At 31.6% G+C, this 27,937-nt stretch overlaps 1 protein-coding gene and 1 pseudogene across 1 annotated transcript; one reads left to right on the forward strand and one right to left on the reverse strand.

Moving 5' to 3' along the window:
* Positions 1 to 17,717, reverse strand: LOC145962212 (aminopeptidase N-like; annotated as a pseudogene).
* A 4,342-nt stretch (positions 17,718 to 22,059) lies between these two features.
* On the forward strand, positions 22,060 to 27,312 carry LOC145962213 (uncharacterized). Its single transcript, XM_083083183.1, has one exon. It carries the CDS (start codon positions 22,060 to 22,062, stop codon positions 27,310 to 27,312), a length of 5,253 nt encoding a protein of 1,750 aa, XP_082939309.1.
* Positions 27,313 to 27,937: the final 625 nt, after the last annotated feature.

A 27,937-nucleotide genomic window follows, 5' to 3' on the forward strand; every position in this document is an offset into this window, starting at 1 on the left:
TTAATATATTCTGTATAAAAACAAAAAATCAACGATTAATAAGCGAATATATATTAGTATAATGCTATTCATAAACTTTACTTTCACATGTCTCTCTTCCGTATATGCAATCCATATCTTCTTATGTTCATTTAACTCAACTTTAGTTGCATTAATAAGTTTATCTGTTAAGAAATCGTTTATCTAAAACAGATTATTTTGATATTCAACAACAATATTAAATAATATATTTATGTCGCATCATGATTATTTATTTTACACATATATAAGCACATGCAATTTTTACCTTTTCGAGTTGTTTCGTAGAATACACATGATTAATAATAACAGTAAATGCTGCATATTTGCTGATTTGTCTATAACAATAAAATAATAAATTTATTGATATATACATAAACTATTGAATGAGATATTTATGGAGAAAGCTGTATTACCTGGGTCTTATATTCTCAAGTTTTTCTAATATGAAGTCGAGTACTACAGGATTCCTCGCGTGCTTCGCGATAGTAAAAAGACAATAATTAATATAATCTTTATCGGAAAAATCTTTTAAAAACATAATCGATGTTGTACTATCATTTTTTATTAGATTTAAATAGTCTTTGATAAAATGTGGATCCTCAGAGCAAGCCAGATATTTTAAAAATTTAGTTTTAAATTTTTCTTTTCCCAGACGATATACTCCCCACCAAGGAGAATCTTCATCGCTAAGAGAATAGGACAACGTTTTTAAACCTTGACAGAGTGTCCATTCTTTCCACCATGGCAAGAGTCTATGGAAAATTCGACAAGAAATAAATTTTTATATAATAAATTATAAAAGTGTTGCACATATTAATCTTATATTTTTCTTATATTCAATAAATTTATTAAACATTGCACATATATCTACAAGGCAATTAAACTAAAATGATCGAATATGTAAGAAAAATTACGTGTGTTCTTTGGAATTTACGAGATGTCGTCTTAAAATATGACCGGCTGTTTCTTTGCATTTGGGTTCATCAAGAGAACATGCCCATTTTGCAGCTTCCATTCTTAAACTCTTTTTAAAATCGTCTTCATTAGAAACTTCATCGTATCCAAGTTTGTCTCGAAGTAACTCGTGCAATAAGTTCCCTATTATTACCTAAAAGTATACATATATATATATATATATATATATATATATATATATATATATATATATATATATATACAGGGTGATCCAGAACAAACGTTTGTCTTTAAAAAAATAAATTGTCGAGTCTATTCTAAGACGATTTTCCCTCTACCAAAATTGTCTACGAGGCTTAGTTTTTAAATTATTAAATAAAATAGTTTACGAATTACGGAACGAGTACAAGAGATAGACAGGGACGGCGCAACTCACCGTCCGATACAGGCGATCATGTGGGGCGCTCGACGCGATCAGCTGATTGCTGCACACGATGAGTGTAACAATCAGTGTGTGTGTGTGTGTGTGTGGTGTATTTATGCACGCGTATCCAGACATGCACCGTACTCTCTCTCTTTCTCTCTCTCTCTCTCTCTCTCCCTCTTTTTCTCTCACTCACTCACTCACTCACTTATTCTTACCTTAATAATGAGATTCTTCATACTGCTGATAAATAGCAGTGCCCAGTGTGTTGCACGATAATAATCGTCGTCGACGAGACGTCGTTTCTTCAACACGCAGTCTGACACATCGTCAAATAAGCGAAGTTTTTTCTTTCATCACTTTCGACACTTACAAATTTACTCGCGCACTTAATCACTCACGATTGATAAAAGGAGGAATTTACCAATGGTTACGGTACGAATTTAATAAACGGTTAACGCATTTAATTATTAATTACACACTCGATTAAAGAAACGCGTTAACAGAACGCGATACTCGATGCAAAGCGTGCGACGCGACGACCGACGACAAGCAGGTCAGGTTAGTACTAGCGCGTAATGCTACACGTTTATGTTTGGCAGCGCTAGAGGCGCTGCCTATTATCTTACCTTAATACTTTTATGTACAAAATAATGAGAGGAATCAATTGGTGTAAAGAAAACACAAAATTATTTCAAAAAAAAAAATGTAATTGTTAATTGCAAATAAGATAATCGAAAAATGAATATTTTACAAGATATTTTATGGTTTATGTAAAATTAAGATATTATTTCAAGCCTCATAACTCGAAAAGTACTCAATGAAAAAATACTTTATTATAGTGTTTTGAAAAGCCCTCGAGATAAGCTACAAGAATATGTAATGAAAAATAGGGGGTTCCATTTAAGAAATTTAAGATGACCTTCACGTGACCTTGACAACACTATTCAAGGTCGTACCAATATTACTATATAATACGTTACTTGAAACCCTACAACTTTTGTCTGAAATATTTTTGTCTGTCATTCTTGGTTTTCGAGATATTTGGCTGGCACGGGTGGTCTGATACACCCTGTATATATATATATATATATATATATATATATATATATATATATATATATTGTTATTTGATATAAATTTTAAATTTTTTGGTTCTTGCGTTATATTTTTGCTGTATAAAAAAACATTTTGTGCAACTGTATTTTACATGATTTGATATAGGGTGTGCCTAAATTCGCGATAATTCGCGAAATATTTTAATGACAAATTCTTTGTAACATTTTAAAACGAAAAGTCTAATACGAAAATGTTGAGGCTATAAAAAATGAGAGGCTATAAAAATTCTATGTCGAGGCTATGAAATTCTTGAATATTTTCACAATAATTTCATCAGTGTCGAAAGTATTCAATTCATGGAAGCATCTTTAACCGTTTTGTCACCCCTGAGCGCGCGAAACTCTAGATCTGTCATTCGTGATCTTTAAACTTTTCCCATTTGAAAACTATTGTAGCCTCGACATTTTCGTATTATACTTTTCATCTTAAAATGTTACAAAGAATTTGTCATTAAAATATTTATCGCGAGTTTAGGAACACCCTGTATAATTAGAACGTTCTGTCTTACTAAATAGCTCTCACTTCCTTTTTCTAAAGATGTCTGTTACACAGACACTATACTTATACATGAATTTACACACAGATTTGTATTCTTCTACACATTCACACATGCCGTTTATACATATCCATATCATATAACATACACATAAATACTGAAGTGCATATATCCTACATGTAAACATTATAATGTATAATATAATATATATAATAATTTAATAACTTTTTAACTGTTTGTGTATTACACACATAAATAACTAATATATGTTTCTTACTAATTTTCTATCTCAAAATTAATGATATTTAAATTATCTTAGTCGTTATGAACATCGGGCTGTGATTAAAAATGGTAGTAATTTTTAAATTTCTCTCTTTTTCCCTCCAACCTTTTATAATTAGTTCATACTGTATTCGAATATTAATTTATAAGTAGATATTTATTTTTCATCTGGAATATATTTAAAAAATATAATTTTATCTACATGTATTTTATTGTATCTTTTTGGAAAGCATGTGATAATTATTGTTATAAAAGCACACAATTTATTAATATATGTAAATTTTATTAATATATATAATAAGTAAAACATTTTTTATAGTACGTTTAAAGAGTTTTAGTATATTTAACATCATTATTGACGATTTATAATATTTACCTTGATGTTTTCAAAATTTGTTTCCGAAAAAAAGAAGACATTGGACAGATATTCTAAGGCTTTGAACATAGGATACCATGCGATGTAGTCTGTTTCTCGGGATAGATATTTCGTAATATTCCAGAATATAGTGGAATTAAGTTGGTCTATTATCACTAAGTGGAAAGCGTCATCGATAATTTGGGCACGATTAAGAACATGTATTTTTGTATAATTTTCAGAATTTAGATAACTTGTAATTCTTCGCCAGTTCTCGATATCATAATTGACTCGATAATAACGTACCGAAAATAAATATATAAATTGTATCGACTATATATACATATATAATTCTTTCAAAGGGTCTATCAATAGTTATAGTATCCGTTCATATTTTTGTACATATTAACACAGATAAAAAAAATTGAACATAAATAGAAATACAAATTGTATAATGTTATATATAAAATTATTTTGAATTAAGATTGAGTGCTTATAATAATTGTACAAAAAATTTTACTAAAACTACACTAATTTTGATTATAAATATCAAATTATATTACATAATATAATGTAACGTTATTCGTTATTATCTACATATTGACATAAAAGCATGTGAAACTATATTAAAAAAGCCTTTTTATTAATTACATTTCATATATAACCATTATTTTTTATGTTATGATAAATGATATATGATGGAGTATTTTAAATAGTTCAAAATCATGTAGCGTAACATCGTATATATAATCTACTACAGAATATTCGTATATACCAATAAAAAATTGCATAAACACAATTGCAATTTAATAATATAAAGTATATATATGATCGAAATAATAAAATTAATTTGCAATAATTTCTATATGAGTCGATTAAATTTTCAAATGATTTATTAATCATAAAATGAGTTCTTATATTCGACCACATACATATACATATAGTATATATGTGAACGAATATAAGAACTATATATATATATATATTGTCTTATTTTAAAGAGCTAAAATATTGTGCACTTAAAGAAACGATTTAAGCAAAGTAAAGAGAAAATCTTTGTTGTAATTAAATTTTAAATAAAATAATGATGCCTAAGCATATACTAACAATAAGATAAAAAACATAATTTTATGGAATTTTTATTGAAGAATGCATGTGTAAATGCATTGCAGACTCAAAAATTTTACGAAATTGTAAAATTGCACATTTCAATTTAATGCAAAAGATATTATTAAATTACTAAACATTAAAAATTAGTAATTTAAAAATTAATAATTTAAAAATTAATAATTTCTTTATTCAATATATTGTATAGAAAGAGCAGAATTTAGACAAGATAAATCCCATAAAGTAAAAATAAATTCCGAAAGTATTTTTAGCGAAAAATACGAGAAAAATTAAAAATTCTACGACTAATAGATAACATTAATAAACAATGTTATAGCCAATATACTTCTCCCCTAAGCTGAATACACGCTTAATCTCGAATTTATCATAAATGTAAATAAATCATTATCCAAACAGGGACGAGAAACTGAAATTTTATTTTCCATAAAAAACAACATCTTACAAATAATACTTGAATATATACATTAAGTCTTCGCCTTATTAAAGATGAATCTACAATATACTAAAAATAATTACAAAAAAAAAGACTAACAAGAAGAGATTAATAACAACTCTACACAGGTTATATTAGTAACTTATATAAATGAAATAGTTTACTCTTTAATTAAACGCGTAGGCATAGGATTCCGCTCCTACCCTTTGCACACCAACTCAAAAAAAACTAACCCACCTATGTCCGAGATATGGTACATTTCGCTTCACATGGAAAATTGCAAACTTATGTGAGTTAAAGTTTTTTTGCTTTTTATGTCACTCAAAATTTCATCACTTATTATTGGTATCTAGTGGTCGTGGAATGTCTTAAATATTTTCCCGTATTTTCCGAAGAAAAATATTTTCGGAATTTACTTTTACATTAGGGCGGCAAAGATTTGTATCTCTAATCAATATTTATATTAATTATCAATGATATGTATTTATTATTGTTTTATTAAATTAAATTATTTTGTAAATATAGTAAATTATTTAATATATAGTAAGAGAGAGTAATAGATCTTTTATTAAAAAATAAAAATTTATTTATAAACATACATACATACATATATACACACATACATACACATACAGGATGTCTAGTAATAATCGCCTAACCTTTCGTGTACAATTAGAACGGATTAAATTGAGTAGAAAAGTCCCCTACTGTTTTGCAATCTTCGTAATAATTTATGAAAAATTAATTAAAAATGATCGGCCAATGCAAGCGAGTAAAAAGCACGCAGCAACGAGAGCCATCCCACTGTAACTTGATACTAATATTCTAAACCGATTCTTCAATTAATTTCTCATTTATTAATTTCATTAATTTATTGCAAAGATCGCAAAACGATAAAGGATTCTTCTACTCAGTTTAATCCACTCTACCTGCACACGAGAGGTTCGGTGATTATTATCGGGCACCTGTATATTGTGTTTTTGTGTACACACACATACACACACACAAACACATACACACGTACACACACACACACACACACACATATATATATATATATATATAATGTATATAATACATAATAATAATACATAATAATACATAATAAATAATATTTTTAATAAAGTAAACTTTTTCTCTTTAATGTGTATATATGATAAAATGTAATAAATTTATTGCAAACATACCAGTTTGTTGTATATTAAAAAGTATCCAGCCATCCTCTTTAACTTTATAGAACCTTAATCCAGAAGACAAAAAACGGTGCAAAAAAATACTATCAAAATCAGCAACAAAATTGTGATGCGTCTGTGTAGTATAAGTTAATTACAATTTTCTTCTAAAATGACATATATGTCATATGTTATATCGTAATATATGTTAATGTAATATATCCCAGTAAGCAAAATGTTAGCAGGTTGGCAGCAGATTGGCAGCAAATTCGATCAGAATCCCACACCAGAACCATAGCCATCTGTGTCCGCATTAAGCTTTTGTTTTGGCGACAGAGTCTGTAAAACATAACCTGTCAACAAACTGTCGGCAGAAACCGAACAGGATCTGCGCGATGCAATTTGATGTTAGATTACCAACAGAAACCGAGCAGAATCTGCGCATGCAACCTGATGGCAAATTGACAGCAGAAACCGCACAAGATTTGCGCTTACTTTTATTAATATTATATAAATGCAACAAAATTGATTACAAGTGCTAAATAAGAATATTATCGGCAAGTTAATTACAATTTTCTTCTAAAATGACATATATGTCATATGTTATATCGTAATATATGTTAATGTAATATATGTTATATCGTAGTTATATCTCATATAGCGAAGGACTAATTTAATTTAATTAAATTAATAATAAAGTAAATGATAAAAGTAAATGTAACTTGTAAAACTGGAGATGTAATTTATTTAGAATTAAATTCTTGCTTTATGCCTCAAATAAGCAGTACATGAATAATTTTCTATTTATCATATTGATTCCAATCAGTTTAATATTCTGAATCTCATCTACTTGTATCAGATATCAGAAATTAAAGTGATAGAAATTAAAATGATAATTACTATATTTTTAGTCTTTTATTCATATTCGCGACTTTATATATATTTCTGACAGAAATTAGATTACGAGAAAGTACAGCTCACGTAGCGGTAAGTGAAGGAACTATCGAATCATGCAAACTCTGTTCCGTTTCTGCCGTCAATCTGCTATCAGAGATTGTGTGCGCAGATTCTGCTCGATTTTTGTTATCAATTTGCTATCAAATTGCGCCTCACAGATCCTGTTAAATTTCTGCTATCAATTTGCCGTCAGTTACATCTGCAGGCTTTACTCGATTTCTGCCGATAATTTGACATCAAATTTCATTGCGCAGATCCTGCTCGATTTCTGCCGACAATCTGTTGTCAAATTGCGTCGCACAGATCCTGTTCAATTTCTGCCATCAATCTGCCGTCAGTTATATCAGCAGGCTCTACTCGATATCTGCCGAGAATTTGATATCAAATTTCATTGCGCAGATCCTGCTCGGTTTCTGCAACCAATCTGATATCAAACTGTGTTGCGCAGATCTTGCTCGATTTCTGCCACCAATCTGCTATGATAATTTTAAACAAATCCTGTTCAGTTTCTGCTATCAAATTATGTCAGCAGGTTTTGTAACATTTCTGCTGACATTCTGTTATCATTATTTGATATAACAAATTTTTTATACAATCTGCAATCTTACTGTCGACAAAAATTTGTAGCAGAAATTGACAAAATCTGTTTGAACAGACTTTGCTGACTGGGACGTTACAGGTATATAAAAATTTTTCAAATTATTTAAATTGTGTATCGATACATTTATCAATACTGCATCTATCAATTCTATAGGATAATTATAATCTCGTGTTATTTTCAATACAGGATAATACTTTTGTTTTGTCCAAATTCTAATTATATAGCCCACAGCACTATAAATGTTTACATTTGTAAATATAAGGTTCTTCATAAGTTCACTAAAATAGTCGGAATATCGGTTGCTGAAATTAAAACAAAATTTATGCAAAATTTAGTAATGTGTCGACGAAAGGTATTATGAGAAATATTACTATAATATATAAAATTGCTACATTAATTATTTTATACTTAATTAAATATATAATTAATTACATAATTATTTATATAATTTATAGTTTTTATATAAATATTTGGTGCTTTAGTTTAAATTATAATTTAACTAGGAATGGCCAACTCTGATTACTTTTAAAAGATAATTATATATATAAATTGAAAGAATCTTGCATATTTAATGACATTAAAGGTGAAAGGAATTGTGTAGTTAGATAATAAAGTATGAAAGAAACGATGTAAGTTTAAATAAAAATAATCATACGAGGGTGGGGTGATAAGTTTCCGGCCTGATAAAGAAAAAAACAGTTTTTGGATTTTTTTTGATTTTATTTTTCAACATAATCTCCACAAAGACTAATACATTTTTCATAACGGTGCTCTAATGGATACCAACTTTATAGTGCGATTCGTCGAGCTCCTCAAAATACCCATTTACAGCGTTAATGACTTCCTCGTTGCTCTTAAATTTTTTTCTATCAACGAATTAAAGTTCGAATTGCTTCCCCAACCGTCTTATTCGCCAGATTTAGCACCCAGCGACTATAATCTATTCCCTAACCTCAAAACATGGCTCGGTGGAAAAAAATTTAAGAGCAACGAGGAAATCGACGAATCGCACTATAAAATTGGTATCACTGCATTAGAGCACCGTTATGAAAAATGTATTAGTCTTTGTGGAGATTATGTTGAAAAATAAAATTAAAAAATAAACTTAAATTTAAACAGGCCATCAGAGCCAAACGCGGATGGTAGTGCGTAAGTTCAACGAGAATTAAGTTTTCGTTGAAATTTATTTGTGTGCACAGGGCACAAAATTTTCTTGGTACGATACCAAGCAAATTTTAAATAATTCTCAATTCGAGAAATTATTTAATTATTATCCCTCTATTTCCCCCCTGTAGTGTTGTAGACGAGAAAAATATCGGGCTGAAAGTCGCTGAATCGGGAATCGAACCTGAGTCTTTCGTTTGCCGGGCGACTGCTCTTACCACTGAGCTATTCAGACCCCTCAACTCGATACTTCTCGGTCGCCTACAAATATATATTAAATTAAAGTATAACGCCATCTTCCGCCGGCGTGAATTAAATAACTATAAGAAATTAGGCTCTGTATATTAAAATATAAACTTAAATTTAAACAGGCCATCAGAGCTAAACGCGGATGGTAGTGCGTAAGTTCAACGAGAATTAAGTTTTCGTTGAAATTTATTTGTGTGCACAGGGCACAAAATTTTCTTGGTACGATACCAAGCAAATTTTAAATAATTCTCAATTCGAGAAATTATTTAATTATTATCCCTCTATTTCCCCCCTGTAGTGTTGTAGGCGAGAAAAATATCGGGCTGAAAGTCGCTGATTCGGGAATCGAACCCGAGTCTTTCGCTTGCCGGGCGACTACTCTTACCACTGAGCTATTCAGACCCCTCAACTCGATACTTCTCGGTCGCCTACAAATATATATTAAATTAAAGTATAACGCCATCTTCCGCCGGCGTGAATTAAATAACTTTAAGAAATTAGGCTCTGAACTTACGCACTACCATCCGCGTTTGGCTCTGATGGCCTGTTTAAATTTAAGTTTATATTTTAATATACAGAGCCTAATTTCTTAAAATTAAAAAAAATCCAAAAAACTGTTTTTTTCTTTATCAGGCCGGAAACTTATCACCCCACCCTCGTAATATTTGAGACTTTTATAAAATCTATAATCAATCAATCATCATGTTTACTATTCTGTAATATAGTAATTATAGTAGTACAGTATATTACTTACATATACTCATCCTTTCTTTCTATGCGGACACCCTGCCAGAATATCTCTTCAGTAAGCATGTGTTGCAACATACGCAATAGACTGGATGCTATAATTACATAATTTAAATTATATAATTTTTATCAGAACATGAATAAGTTAATTGTTATAGTAAATAATAGTTAATAATTGTAGTAAAAGTGCATAGAGAGTTACATCACCGATTTTATCGCTGTTTGAATATGTTAGAGGAGGTTCTCTTGAGTAATTTCAAAAAATAAGTGGAGGATGGCGTTACTTTAGAAAATATAACAAGTTAAAATTTGATCATTTTAACGCTTCTTTTAGACATTGCAAAGTGATATTAAAAACATTGTGTATGTATATTTGTTTATCATACAGTAACTTATAATAAGATATTTTTTTATTTATAAAATGTAATCCAAACAAAATTTTATTTTTAAATCAGAAATAGAGTTGCGTTATATCTTCCGGAAGAGAAACCCTTCCATAAAGGTGGGGGAAGGGGCGTAACTCACTGCGTCCATGCAATATATAGTACTTTGTAAGACAAAGCGAAATTAATTCTCTAATCTTAATCCTAGCTGAGAGTTTTGCCTACGCCTTTTTACACTATAATTATATATATATATATATATATATATATATATATGTATATATATATACATATAGTTAAATATACCTGCGATAAGTATATACAAAGTGTCCCACTCTAACATTCATACACGTAATAACTCGAAAATATGGCTTTTTGGAAAAAAATATTTCACAATAAACGAATGTTTCATTATTGAATCTCAAACCAACATGAGAGAACCATACATAATCATACCGTTATCAATTGTAAAAAGCGCAGAAATCCGATTTCTTGTGACTTAACACATTGGCACAGTACAATTACAATAATTTGAGAAACTATTGGAAACAATATGCTTACCAGATTTCTGCGAGACAATTTAAAGTCATCTATGCATCGAGGATAGATATTTTTATAATGCGTCACCGTATAATACTTTGTAATACATATTGTTAACTTTGCGCTGAAGAGGGATCAAAAGATGAAACGTTCGTTGTTTATTAATGTAATCATTTTTAACTTGATAAATATACGAGTAATCAGAAAGAAAGAAGTGTTGTTTCGTCCCTACACTCCAACTACCGCGCTGTGGCTCTAATTTGCCAATTACGATTTAATTTTTAATTATATTTTTTTAACAATTTTAAACATTTTTAACAATTGTGTTTTCTTTATCAATTGATTCCTCTCATTATTCTGTGCATAATATTGATGTAAGATAATCGAAAAATAAATATTTGACGAAATATTTTATGATTTATATAAAATCTTGACTTAAAGTATAAATAATGTTAAATTCTTCAATGTCGCCAGTAAATAAAATAAAAGACGTAAGTTAGATCGACCACACTGGCAAATTTATTGTTGGTAATATATCACGACGTTTCGACCAAGGTTTTGGTCCTTATCAAGTGAACTAAAATATTTATATAGTATTATAAGAAGTAATTAACATACATTAAATTGATAATAAAAATAAGCGAAAAATTCATATACATACAGAGCCTTAGTTAGCTATTATATATTGTGAGAGAAAAGGAAATCACTGTGTCAAGATTTCATCGTGTCAACCTCTCCATCCAACTAACTGAGAAAGACTAAACGACCTTTATTAGTTTATCATAAATATTGTTTAAATTCTCAGTGTCCTTTTGTAAGTTAATAGTGTTGTCAAACTTTTTAATAAAGAACATTTCACAGCAATTTCTCTCTTTCTCACATGTTTTTCATTATGTAAAATAACTGGCATTGACCAATCGAAGTCATGGTTAAATTCCAATTTATGTTTACTGATGACCGAAAGATTACTTGCGTGCACTTTGATATTATTAAAATGCTCTTTAACACGAGTACGTAAATGTCTCTTCGTTTGGCCAATATATGATGTATTACAATTTTTACAATCCAATTTATAAACAACTTCCGTCCTGCTGTTAATAGGCAATCTATCTTTCCCACGTTTAATCAATGCATCAAGTTTCTTAGGTACATTATAAACAACTTTAAGACCCATATTTTTAAACACACGACTAATCCCGTCGCTCAAGCCATCCACAAACGGTAGAGAGATGTAGGAAGGTGTGACTGAATTATCACGCTCAGTATTCATATTTACGTCATCACGATGCTTCAAAAAATCAAGTCTTTTTTTGACGTAACGATCAATAATTTGAGTTGGAAAACAATTGTTGGATAAAATCTGTTTCACAATATCTACATTCTTAAAATGAAACCTAACATCAGATAATAAAATAGCATGGTCAACGAGATTATAAATGGTGTTTATTTTATATTTAAACGGATGATTAGAATGAAAATTAATGTATTTGTCAGAGCACGTGGGTTTTCTATACCAATCAGTCAAAAGACGACCATCTGAACGAATGACAGTCGTGTCTAAGAAATTAATACACGAATCAGACTCCATGTCATGAGTAAATGTCAAACGTGGATGATAGTTATTAAAGGTCAATTTTATCTCATCCACCTTTGTACGTGGAACAATGGTAAAAATGTCATCCACATATCTATAATATATTGGAACATTAAAACTCAACAAATTTAAGCAATGCGTCTCTAAATCATCCATCACGATATCTGACAGAATAGGTGACAGGGGAGATCCCATAGGACTATCAAAAATCTGCTCATAAAACTGTCCATTAAACGAAAAACTAGTGGAATCCAAAACCGTTTCTATCGCGTATAAAAACTGAGAACAATTAAACTTCGTGTTAGGAGCAATATGATCCCAACGTTTAGTCACAGCACTCAAAACCAACTCTTTAGGAATATTAGTGAATAATGCAGCGACGTCAAGTGAAATCATAATTTCGTCATCATTAATAGATTTATCTTTCAAATTCTTAGCAAATGTCCAACCATCCTTAATATGAGATTTAGGTTCCAAAATCGAAATCTGTAGTATATCATGAATGTATTTCGCGACATTGTATAACGGACTTCCAAGTGTTGACACAATAATCCGCAATGGGAAACCAGTTTTATGAATCTTAGGCAAGCCATAACATCGTGGAAGATTACCATTAGTGGAGTTCAATTTCCTATATGTGGACTCATTAATTATGTCATTATCCCGCCAAGATTTAACAAGAGTATTGATTTTATTAGTTAATTTTCTATTCGGGTCTTTTTTCAGCTTTTTATAAGTAGATTGATCACCCAAAAGAGATTCCATTTTATCCACATAATCAAACCTATCCATGACTACTGTGACCTGATCTTTATCCGCCTTCGTGACAAACAAATCATCAGTAAAAGTAAAAAAGTATAAAATATCTTGTAAATTATTCAATTTTTAAATATATTATCCTTTTAATTTTTTTTTAAATATTGTAAGGAATCGTTTTATCTAGAACAAATTAGGTAGTCTCATTTAGAAAAACTAAGTTGACCTCGACATGACCTACATCCAAGGTCCAACTAATATTCCTATCTTCTTCCCTCTTCCAAACCTTACAACTTTTATTTGAGACATTTTTTTCTAAAACGCCATATTCTCGAGTTATTACGGTGTAAAATTAAAAAGATATCCTGTATATTTAAATCTATATGTATAAGCTTATAATGTCAAGTACATACATAAATCTATGAATTGTATATATATATATAGTGAAGCTATTATATATAAAATGAAATTTTTTATCAGTTATTCTATATATTTTTTAAAATATTTATAATCAATATTTACGCATGATCAGTTCTTAATTATATTATTATACCTCTAATGTAATGGGGAATTTCAAAAGAACTGTCGAATGGTGTGTTATAAAGTGATGTATTATATTTAGTATCGAAATGAAAGGATTCATGTTGAATTTGTACCACAAACAAGTCCATCATCCGGGTACTCGGGTAAACCTGTAGAAAATAGTTTTAATGTATTTACTTAATTAATATTAGATTTAACACACAATAGCAATATACGTTAGAGCTGCTACTTTCTACGTCTACGTAGAAATATTTGTACTCTTATACTCTTATACTCTTGAAATATAGAATAAATAAACTAAAAATATCATATATTAATAATAAAAATGATTACGCGATGTAACTTTTAAATTAAATATTTCTAGAATTATTTATAATATATTATATAGCAAAATTATCTTAATACAATTTGATATGTATACATGCATAACTTTATAACAATTTTATGTATAATTTATATGATCTGAATGATAATTTCTCTTCTATTTTATATAATAATTTAAAGCTGTCGGGCAAATATAATATAGCAACTTTGACAAATAAAAGAAACATAAAAATGTAAGAATATTTTAAATTATATTATCCATGTATGTTGCAGGTTTACTTGAAAAATTAGCATCTTTAAAAAAATTATCATTTTTCTTTGTAGATATAAAACCTTTGCGTAATATTTTGATTCGTAATATTTTGATAAAAAATTTCTATGTTATGATAAAGCTAAAAAATTATAAAAAGAATTTTTGCAATATATATATATATATATATATATATATATATAACTAACTATCTATCTATCTATATAACTAACTATGATATTATTTGCAAATGAGCAAGTTTTGCGCTAAAGGATGCTTAAAGTAACCTTATTGATGACATATAATCCAAGAAATGTTACAAAAGCCTCAGCTAATCAAGCGTCAGTTGACAACCAAAGTGGATTTTCAAAATAAAAATATTCTTGTATTATTTTATGGGCTATGAAGTGGGCAACTTTGATTTTACTCGCAACAGAATCTATATTCTTATTGTAGATAATATTTGCTTCTCTGAAAATTAAAAATATGTTTTATAGAATGCTTATTTTTGTTGAAAATATTGTATTAGCAAATTTATAATTAAATAATTCTATAAATTAACATATTAATTATATATTAATGTTTTATAATGTCTGCGCATATGAATGACTCACTGAATGACAAAATAAATACTCGTTTCCAATATATATATATAAGTTTTTTAATTATTGATCGATAAAAAATATTATATGTATAACCTTAATATAATAAATTTTAATATAATACTTTGCTTAATATTTGTAAGTTTTAATTTTGTGATTATAAAATATATACAATATTTTAATATTATTTTTCGTATAAATTGATTTACATTGAATATATAATAAACGTTTAGGTATATTTTTTTCATTTTCTCATATTCGATTTTACTTATTTTTTAAAATATATTCGATTTTGCTTATTTTTTAAAATATAAAAGTAGACAAAAGAGAGATATGTAGATAATTTTAGATACGAAGAATTGTTATCTTTTTTTTCATTTTCCGAAACATATTAATTTTTTTTAATTTTATCATTACCCAAAAAGAATAAGGCCCAGATTTACGATGCTTTCGTTTTGAAAATCAGGAATTACAATGTGATTTATTTGCCAAGTTTCATTCAGCCGTTTCCATTCATAAAATAAGTGCAGTGTTATATTTTCAGCAAATTCGTGTGCAAATGCGCAGTCCATTCTACACCACATATCAACTCTGACACTTTCATTTGTACCAGGTATAAGAGAATTAAGTTAGTCAAAAATACAAAATAATTAGGGTTTACGAGTGTAGCACTAAAATATGTCATCATCATGTTTTTGTTTTCATTCATTTCTATTGTTTTTATCGGTATATTTGATAAAACTCTGTAGTTTGGATAATATTCTATACTAATATTATAGGGCAAGATGGCTGTCGAAGATTTGGGCATATGTGAAACTGTGTGTTCGATCCCAACAGTATCAACATACGCTGCGAACCTATTACATTTACAAATATGAATTAATTTTCGACAATTACATAGTAATATTAAAAATTATATAAAGAGAAGATATACGGATGTAATTTATATAAGAATAATATATATATATATATATATATATATATATATATATATATAAAATTACGGCATAGAGTTCTTCTTACTCTTTTGCTCGATATCTTGTATAACATTATATAACATTATATAACCTAATAACGATTTTGATATAATAATTTTGACATAGTGGTTATAAAATATTTATTTTAGAATATACAGATACAAAATAAATAGTTAATATTTAATAGTTAATATTTTAGTATTTTAGTAACAAAATTTTAACGCACACACACACACACACACACAATAAAATTAAAATAAATTTCAATGTAAAACAATATTAGAATAAAAACTTTTTTTAGTTGATTTTAATTGATATATTATTAATCGTTCCATACACAATTTTATATATATTGGAGAAACTACATATTTTAATGATAACTTTAGTTATTCGCGTATTATAGCGAAAATTGTATTGTTTCTAAATAATATTATGCGTGCGTGTATGTGCACGTTTAAATACATGTAACAGCATAAGTATAACTTATATATTTAATTTTATATATAAAATGTTTATGAAAATTGAGTGAATGTTCAGCATCTAATCAAATTTTGTTAATGACTTCTATGGACTATAAGAATAAACAAATTCATGTAAATATGTGTCTAGAAATATTTTTGTTCCGAATTATTATAATTTTTATAGAAGTTTTTTAGTTAGGTCTATATCATCAGCTATATTGCAGACTAATTTTATGATGTAATGCCCCGGTAATAGACTTCATTAGATATCTGTAATAAATTTCCTAAAGATTGGTATTAGTAAACAGTATAAAAATTAAATATTTGCCAAAATTTTAAACTTCAAATAAAAATAAGTTCTATACAAACATAAACATAAATCCTTCAGAATTATATTATTTAGATTTTGGAAACAATTCGAAATACTACCGGAATATTTGAATTTGTCTGACTGTTGACGATAAAATGATATATAAGACGTGTAGTATTGCTGATTACTTTAATTAAATTAATTTTTATTTGCAGTTTACATTCATTTTAATAATAATAATAATAATAATAATGATAATAATAATAAATTGCAAAATTTGTTACTAAGATCTTAGGAAATATATAATTAGGAATAGGAACTTTTCAGATACACACACACACATGTTTATATAAATGTCTTTTCTTAAGAAATACTTTTTGAAATAGAATGCTGTATCAAGATTCTTTCATGAACCTGTAATTATTATATATTTAACATTTTAATAGTTACTTACCATTGTCGTTCACCTCTTTTATAAAACCTTTTTAGGCCTGCATCATCAGTTATATTATAGACTAATTGTATGACGTAATCTCCCGGCATTAGGTCATTCATGAATATATATTCAGTAACGTTCACACACATATCATTATTATACAAAGATTTTATCGGTTTATAAACGATCATTTCTAAATATTTTGGATCATTAATCACCGTTATATCGATAACACGTTTTACGTCTAATTGCAAGTGTATGCTTCGCCTTGATTGTAATATCTGAATACTCATAGTATAGTTGCCGACAAAAGTATCCTCTTTAACATGTGATGTAAGAATGATATCATTTTGTTTCGGTATCATATAGGATGATTGTAAGTGTGTGCTGTAAGTGTGTGCTGTAAGTGTGTGCTGTAGTGCATTGAAAAGGCTGATGCGATGATGATTGTTAAACTTAATAATAGTTTTAGAAACATGATACTACTTAGATATCTGTAAAAATATATTTTTCTTAGAAAGTACAAACTTAAACACAGCACTGTCTCTATCATGATTTAATAGAAGAAGGAAATAAGATAATACAGAGAAGTAAACATAATTTTTAATGACTTACTGTGTTTTGAGGTATACCACAAATTCTATCCAAGTGTATGTTTCGTTATACTAATTAGCTGCAATTAATCAATGTTTTATCCACTATTATCGTTGTAACATGAAAAATATATGTGCAGTTATAACTTCTTAATATCTCGAGAACCTTCCAAAGACTGACAACACTTGGGGTACGCGATATTGTAATAAATACGTATGTCATAAACACACAACTTCTGAGGTCGTTAACAGACGTTTTGATCGAGAAACGGTATGTAATAGCAAAGCATGGTGCCGTTTTTTCTACTCCAAATGCGTGCTAGCGGCCGAGCGCCGTAAGAAAGCAGGCCCGTCTATTTCGCGCCGGTCTAAACCAAAAGAGGTCACCGTCGCGTAGAATAGAAAATTCTATAAATATATATAAATATATATATTTAAATTTTTTTATACTATTTAAAAGTAATATATTCCTTTACCAAAAATTTGAGAATTTTTATAATTTATAATATGATGCATTCAAATGAAATTTTATAAACTTTATTATTATGAGATTGTATCGGCAAATTTTTTTTGAGTTCTCCAGATATCAAAAAATTGAGCGTAGAAAATTATTTACATCAATTTAATTACGTTAATTGGTTTTCATTTATATGTAAAAACCCGCATGGACTTATTGGCCAACCCAATATATATACATATATATAATATTAATATACAGGGTGAGCCATTTTAATTAACGCACGCAATTATTTCGGAAACAAAGCATTTTAGAGAAAAATGTTTCAGACAAAAGTTTTATGGCTTCGAGGGGGCCATAAGATGGTATCATTGGTTTGACCTTGAAGAGTTATTTGAAGGTCACATGAAGGTCACCTTCAATTTCTTAAATGGAACCTACTATTTGTCATTGCATATTCTTGTAGCTTATCTCGAGAGCTTTCCAAAACACTATAATTAAGTACCTTTTCGTTAAGTACTTTCCGAGTTATGAGGCTTGAAATAATTTCTTAATTTTACATAAACCGTAAAATATCTTGTAAAATATTCATTTTTCGATTACCTTACCTTAATAGTTTTATGTACAAAATAATGAGAGGAATCAATTGGTGTAAAGAAAACACATAGTTGTTTCGAAGAAAAAATATGTAATTTGCAATTAACAATTCCATATTTTTTCTTAAAAACAACTATGTTTTCTTTACACCAATTGATTCCTCTCATTATTTTGTACATAAAAGTATTAAGATAAGATAATCGAAAAATGAATATTTTACAAGATATTTTACGGTTTATGTAAAATTAAGAAATTATTTCAAGCCTCATAACTCAAAAAGTACGTAACGAAAAGGTACTTAATTATAGTGTTTTGGAAAGCTCTCGAAATAAGCTACAAGAATATGCAATGACAAATAGTAGGTTCCATTTAAGAAATTGAAGGTGACCTTCATGTGACCTTCAAATAACTCTTCAAGGTCAAACCAATGATACCATCTTATGGCCCCCTCGAAACCATAAAACTTTTGTCTGAAACATTTTTCTCTAAAATGCTTTGTTTCCGAAATAATTGCGTGCGTTAATTAAAATGGCTCACCCTGTATATAATACATATATATAATACATAAAATAATTTTAAATAGGAAATTTTAATAGGAATAAATAATAATTATAAATTATAAAAATTACAACTTTCTTTTCTCAGAGTCAAAATTTTAAGTATCCCGTAAGAAACCGGTTTAAAATTTTATAAACATTTAAAATCAATTAATGTAGATTTTTAAATAAGTTTCGCATCTTCATAAAAAATTTGTCAGTAATCGAATAAAGTAACACAAATTTTAAAATTTTTTAGTAAAGTTCTAAATGTGAAATATAAATTTAAATTTTTCGGATTAATAAGAGAGAGCCAAATACGGATGATAGTGCCTCAGTTTCAGAAATAATTAATTTTTCTTTCAAAATGAATCGTACATGGAATATATTATTTTCCGCGACACTAAATAACTAAGTAAATCTCAATTCAAGATTTTTATTAAAATAAATCAATAATTTCCTGATCCCTGTGAAAAAGCGAAAAAATATCGAGACAAAATTGCTAAAACAAAAATAAAATCACTTTTATTGTACTATGTGTTCTATCATATTATGTGCATAGTGTTGCACTATATTTTACTTAACAATTCTTTTGTCTTCAAGGAATGTTTACAAATAATTTTGTAAGTGATGACAAATAAAAATCTATTGAATTTAAAAGTTTAGTGATTTTAGTGATTTTAAAAATAAAATTAGAAATCTATACGAGTTACGGCTATTACAGAGAAAATATCATTATAAAAATTGGTATATCTAGCACACTATTGCATTAATTCATTGCATTAACCTATCCATCGTTATTAAATTTTTGATAAACAAATGATTCGTATAATATTAAAGTATGTGAATCACATTACGTAATACTCTCTCAATCATATTGAAAAAAAATTAAATTTATTTAACTACGAGCTAAATATCTAGACTAACTAAGATTTAAATCTAAAGCTTATAAATTCTCTTTTTAAAATCTATAAATCGATTTTTATTAAAATTTTTACTAAAATTTCCAAGTAAAGAAATTCTCTTTCTCTTTTGCTTTCGCTTGCTCTTTCCCACTCTCTCATTCACTAAAAATTATATATTTTGAAAATAGTATATTTTCGGAAATTAGAAATAAAAATATGCTTATTTTGTAAAAGAAATTAGATGATATTAATTTTTACCTGTCGCTTTGAAATACTGTGACTACATTAATATATTCTATATGAAAACAAAAAAAAACTGTTCAAAAAACCCGGTCAAGAGACAGTAATCAGGACCCTAGAGAGTTAGAGTGGGGAGTCGAAAAGACTCACACTCGATAGAGGGCGTAGCGGGAGTTTTTGAGGCCCTTGCTTCGGAAAAAAAAAGAAGGGAACATGGCGGCGACGACTCGCGAGTAGATACGTTGTCGCAACGCACGTGCATAGCTTTTAATCGAAACTATCGAGTGTTTTCTTTACTTTCGTGGACACTGGGTTCACATTAGATTCTGTGATTGTGATAGACATTGAATATCATTCTTTAGTTCGAATATAAAGACACAGTAGTGTCATTCTTCCAAACAAAGACGAAAAGTCGCTTGCTTACATTAACACACCGTCAGTAATCCTCATAGGGAGGAATCTCGATGCGATCACTATTTGAGTGATTGTTGTTCACGAGCCTCAATCAACAAATGGTTTGGCTATCGTAAGACTGTGCATAATAACATACAGTACACTGGTAACAAGCTTGTTTCACCTACATACACATACATATGTGTAGATCATTGGGATCATTGTGTCGTGGTCATTGGGACGAATACACACACACACAAAGACGAAAGTCACAGGGACTCTTTGTCTTTTTTTGCTATATACCTAAAGGGACGTATGGTCAGAATGATCCGTCGTTCTGCTCTTCTTCTATTACGGTGTCATAAGGACCACGTTTTATGATTATTGGAATCAGTCTTACCAAACGTTACGCATTAATTAAACGTCTATTATAATCTTTATCGACCAACGTTCATGATTCTTAGTCTTATTAAAAAGTCTATTTTTCTTGAGTATTACTTATCCGGAGAGAAAACAAGAATATACTTTGAGATATAAATAACACAAGTCTCTTTCAATTAATAAGAATATATAATACGAGCTTCTTTTCTTTTTTCTCTTTTTCATACGATTTTTCAAACATATTATTACTATTATTTACTACTAGTTTATAACCAAACTGTTTACAGAAATTAATTTTAATCTTTAATTTCAGGTATTATATTAGATTGAATAGCGAGTATATTTTTATATTTTAATATTTCTTTGGACATTTGCTTCCATTTTTTGTATACTTAACATATAACTATAACGTAAATATTTTCTCTCATATTAGAAACTACAGTTGTACACGTTCATACATATATACTTGTTAACCTGTTTTTCAATTATAACACATTGAATAAATATTGCTTTTTCAATTTCTTTGTTTATGATACACATAACCGGCTTATTTTTCCTTTGTTGATTTTTTTTTTAGGTATATCTTGTGTTTTTCCTATTTGTTTTTTTTAATTTCTTTATTCTAAAATTGAACCTCCCATTTCAGATCTCGACATTTTCAAACATTTTGGTCCTTCGAGCCGGATTCGTATACATATATATATTAAACACAAAAATCATGAGGCTCTCACACGTCGAGGCTCGTATTGAGCAACAGCTCGAATTGATGAACATTATCTCCACCGCATACGTAAACCTGCTCAAAGTCGACTCTCCTGCTCTAACTTCTCATGGAATAACTGCAACACTTAACGTATTAAAAGAAGAGTGGCAAAAGTTTTCCATTGTGCATGAGGCTTTGGGTATCGCTGTACGCGAGTTAACAACAGAGGATAGATTAAAGATAACAAGTCATCCTTATTTTAGAGACAATCTATATACGGTGACACACGAGAATTATCTTTCGGCAGTTGTAAGGATGACATCACTACTGGACAACGATCACGGGAATATCAACGAGGTGATCTCCGTTCAATCGACACATTCAACACCAGCGGTTATACCATCATGTTCGCATCAAGCGCGACTTCCTCGGATTAATCTTCCGAAATTCACTGGGAATTCATCGGATTGGTTGTCCTTCAAAGATCTATTTCAGTCGCTGGTTATTACAAATCCATCGCTTAACGCAGTAGAGAAGCTGCAATATTTGAAGACAAGCATAACGGGCTCCGCCGCGACTTTACTAAAAAATACTTCTCTCACTGCTGCTAACTTTCAAAAGTCCTGGGAGGCTCTGATCTCATTTTATGAGAATAAGAGGTTACTGGTCAACACAGCACTGCACTCTTTACTGAATCTCAAGAGGATGACGAAGGAGTCGGGCGCAGAGATGGAACAGCTGTATACGAGTCTTCTCCAATGCTATAGATCCTTGGAGATTCTACAAAGGCCAGTAGATACTTGGGACGATTTCCTAGTATTTATCGCTACACAACGATTAGATTCGGAATCAGTTAAAGCGTGGGAGCAACACTTAGGATCTTCAACAGAACCGCCGACATGGACACAATTCAACAATTTCTTGATTTCTCGTCTTCGTTCGCTCCAAGCTTTTGAACGGTCACGATCTGGAAAACTTAATAATAAAGCACAACCTATCGTGGTTAAATCACATTATCAAGGACGAGGGAAGGAGACTAACCCTAACAGCAACTATACGTGTTCAATCTGTTCCGGAAAGCATCATGCTGCTGCATGCAGTCAATTCTCTTCTAAAACGCGGAATCAGAAACTCGCTCTCATTAGCAAGCACAAGTTATGTTTTAACTGTCTAGGATTACATCGAGCTTCCAACTGCACCTCAACAAGAAGATGTCAAAAGTGTGGCAACAAACATCATACTACCATCCATTCGGATATGTCTCAGAATACTGTGTCTAAACAAAACTCAGATGAATCTACTAAGTCAACAAAGGAACCACCAAAAGCACAAGTGCTATTGTCTCATTCAAGCTTGCCTTACAATCGGCCTCAAGTCTTATTGGCCACAGCTAAATTACATGTTAGCTCTTCAAGAGGAAATGTCACCAAGACAAGAGCACTGATAGATCCAGGTTCGGAAACGTCTTTAATTTCTGAACGCTTAGCACGACGACTAAAATTAGACCGTTTTCAATCTTTAGTAACATTGGTGGGAGTTGGAGCACAATCTTCTCAAATGACTAAGGGGAAGGTCCAACTAAAAATCAATCCACACTTTCATTCGGATTATGAAGACACGATAGTTGCCTATATATTACCTAATATCACTTCACAAATACCCTCAACGAATATCGTGCGAGATTCCTGGGCTCATTTGGAGGGGCTCCAACTTGCGGATCCTCATTTCGCAACCTCAGGAAAAATTGATCTATTACTAGGAGCTGACGTCTATGCGAATATTGTTTTAGAAGGACTCGTCAAAGGTCCAGCGGACGCGCCCATAGCACAACGCACAGCACTGGGCTGGATTATCTTCGGTCCGACTACTAGTGAAAGTTCTACGCAATCTGGGCAGAGTTATAGTGTCTCAGTAGACGACGACATTTATACTCTTATCCAGAAGTTTTGGGAACTGGAATCGGTACCAGTCATTCACAATACATCATTAACAGCCGACGAACAAGAATGTGAAGCTCATTTCCTATCTACACATTCTAGAGACGAACAAGGAAGATATATGGTCAGACTTCCATTTAAACATTCGTGTGATAACCTAGGTACGTCCAAGCATAGAGCAACCCTTCTTTGCGACAAGTTAATAAAACGATGTTTGAACGATTCACAGTATGCTCGCATGTACTATGATTTTATGGCCGAATATAAACGATTAGACCATATGAGACAGATTCCAAGCACAACACCTGAACCATCGCACGCCTACTACCTTCCACATCACGGAGTTCGAAAGGAGACGAGTCTCACGACTAAATTGAGAGTGGTCTTCAATGGGTCAAGCCTCACCACAACAGGACGGTCCTTGAATGACCTCCTTCATGCGGGAGCAAAACTACAAGTAAATATCTTCGACGTATTAATTTGGTTTCGACAATATCGCTTCGTTTTCTCAGCCGACATCGAGAAGATGTTTCGTCAAATTAGAGTACATCCTGAAGATTATAAATACCAAAGAATCATTTGGTTGGATGATCAAAATCGCCTCACTCCCTATGAACTTACAACCGTCACATACGGATTAGTATGTGCACCGTTTCTGGCATTACGAGTCTTACAACAACTAACGGTGGACGAGGGTGATCGTTATCCACAAGCGGTTGCTACCATGATGAAAGGTAGATATGTAGATGACATATTCGGAGGTGCGGACGATACCGCCCAAGCACAAATAATAATCCAACAATTAAGTCATATCTGCATGGCGGGCGGTTTCCCGCTTAAGAAATGGATTAGCAACGACCACACAATTCTGAACTCTATCCCCAAGGAAGACCGTCTGGACTCTTCAGATGTACATATCGACGATAATCTGGTCGTTAACTCACTAGGCCTTTTATGGCATCCAGCAACAGACAGTCTTCAATTTAGGCTGGATTCGATTCCTATGAACAACGTCACGAAGCGAGTTATGTTATCAACGATAGCGAAGATATTCGATCCACTTGGTTTCCTAACGCCAGTGGTGGTCGTCGCCAAAATATTACTACAAAGTTTATGGACCTTAAAAATTGACTGGGACCAACCCCTACCACCCAGTGTAGAAGAGGAATGGACTAATTTTGCTATTAGCTGCCAAGACGTACCTAAAATTGAGTTTCCACGGTGGCTCGGCACAAAATCCTCTCGTACCATGGAACTCCATGGCTTTTGCGATGCATCTTTAAAGGCGATGGCCGCGGTAGTCTTCAGCAGGTCCATTGGTTCAGACGGAAACATATCTACACAATTTGTGTGTTCGAAGACTAAGGTGGCACCGATCAAAAGACTTACCATTCCAAGATTGGAATTGTCAGGAGCTGTCCTGCTAACCAAGCTGATTTTACAAATACTTAAGGTTATTGACAAAAGTCCCATAAAGATTTATCTGTGGACAGATTCATCTATCACATTCGTGTGGATCAATAATCACCCATCACGATGGAAGGACTTCGTGCACAATAGAGTGTGTTTTATTCAGGAGTCATTGCCAAACGCCAATTGGAAATTTATTCCTGGTAGTGAGAATCCGGCTGACCTCGCTACGAGAGGACTCTCTGCGAAACAACTTTCTTCAATGGATCTTTGGTGGAAGGGGCCACCTTGGCTGTCACAACAAGATCATCTCTGGCCGTCAACTCTTCCAGGAGAATCAAACGGAGCGAATCTCGAGGAAAGTCCTTTAAATGTCTCAATCGTTCAAGCTCGAATCCCTCAACCCTGGTCCTTACTTGAGCGTTACTCAAGTCTAACCAAACTTCTACGTATCACAGCGATGTGCCAACGAGTGAAGACACGTTTCAAGCAACAGAAGACAAATTCTTATACAACTCCGATATCTGCCATGGAATTAAAGCACGCAAAGGAGTATTGGACTCGCGAGGTGCAACGTTGTAGCTTTCATCAGGAGCTACAGTTACTATCAACGGGCAAAGAACTATCAAAGGCAAGTTCCCTTATTCGACTTACACCTTTCGTGGATTCATTGGGAATCCTACGAGTAGGCGGACGTCTACACTCCTCGAGCTTGCCGGAGAACACTAAACATCCTGCTATCCTGCCCAGGGACTCATTATTCACTTCTTTAATCATAAGAGACGCTCATCTGAGATCACTTCATGGCGGAACACAACTTACATCCTCATTCATTCGTGAGGAGTTTTGGATTGTAGGGGGTCGAGCCCCAGTAAGAAAACATATTTTACATTGCGTTATCTGCACCAGATTCCGACAAAGAAGAGCACAACAGTTAATGGGCCAGTTGCCTGTTAACAGAGTCACACCGGCTCGACCATTTCTTAATTCCGGCATAGACTATGCGGGCCCTTTCACTATCAAAACCTGGAAAGGAAAGAACGCCCGTACTTATAAGGCATACGTTGCTCTATTTGTGTGTTTTGCATCATCAGCAGTACACCTGGAACTGGTAACTGATTATACTGCAGATGCGTTCTTGGCTGCCTACAAAAGATTCTCAGCTCGGCGAGGCTTGTGTGCCACTCTTACTAGCGATTGCGGGACGAATCTAAAGGGCGCTGACACGCAACTTCGAAATTTGTTGACAGAAACTTCTGCTGAATCTCAACGCTTAGCATCTTTACTAGCAAACGACGGAACGGAGTGGAAATTCAATCCTCCATCAGCTCCTCATTTTGGAGGGAAATGGGAAGCGGGCGTAAAATCTATGAAATTTCATCTCAAACGTGTCATTGCAGACACGCTACTCACTTTCGAAGAAATGACTACTCTCCTTACTCAGATAGAGGCCGTGTTAAATTCACGACCTTTATGTCCTTTGACAGACGATCCAGACGATTTTACGGCCTTAACTCCAGGACATTTCATCATGGGATGTGCTCCAACCGTTATTCCAGAACCTTCACTAGAATACGAAAAGTTATCCCGTCTATCACGATGGCAACTACTCCGACAGTTATTGGACTCTTTATGGACAAGGTGGTCCTCAGAGTATTTGCAAAGATATCACGCTATATACAAATGGAATAAAGTCACTCCACCTATAAAAGAGGGTGCAATGGTACTAGTAGTGGATGAAAGATATCCGCCGGCAAAATGGCCGTTGGGTCGTGTAACTAAGGTCCACCCAGGCCCAGACGGGCTAACAAGAGTAGTAACTGTAAAGACACAAATCTCAGAATTGAGGCGACCTGTTACAAAACTCTGCCTCCTGCCAACGGATGAGAACTCAACATCTATGTTCGTCAACCAAGGTTAACGAAGGCGGGCGGAATGTTCAAAAAACCCGGTCAAGAGACAGTAATCAGGACCCTAGAGAGTTAGAGTGGGGAGTCGAAAAGACTCACACTCGATAGAGGGCGTAGCGGGAGTTTTTGAGGCCCTTGCTTCGGAAAAAAAAAGAAGGGAACATGGCGGCGACGACTCGCGAGTAGATACGTTGTCGCAACGCACGTGCATAGCTTTTAATCGAAACTATCGAGTGTTTTCTTTACTTTCGTGGACACTGGGTTCACATTAGATTCTGTGATTGTGATAGACATTGAATATCATTCTTTAGTTCGAATATAAAGACACAGTAGTGTCATTCTTCCAAACAAAGACGAAAAGTCGCTTGCTTACATTAACACACCGTCAGTAATCCTCATAGGGAGGAATCTCGATGCGATCACTATTTGAGTGATTGTTGTTCACGAGCCTCAATCAACAAATGGTTTGGCTATCGTAAGACTGTGCATAATAACATACAGTACACTGGTAACAAGCTTGTTTCACCTACATACACATACATATGTGTAGATCATTGGGATCATTGTGTCGTGGTCATTGGGACGAATACACACACACACAAAGACGAAAGTCACAGGGACTCTTTGTCTTTTTTT

This window comes from Camponotus vicinus, unplaced genomic scaffold, assembly GCF_025532165.1.
Source record: "Camponotus vicinus isolate PSW18456_S1 unplaced genomic scaffold, iyCamVici1.0 SCAF_11, whole genome shotgun sequence".
Classification (NCBI taxonomy): Eukaryota; Metazoa; Arthropoda; class Insecta; order Hymenoptera; family Formicidae; genus Camponotus; species Camponotus vicinus.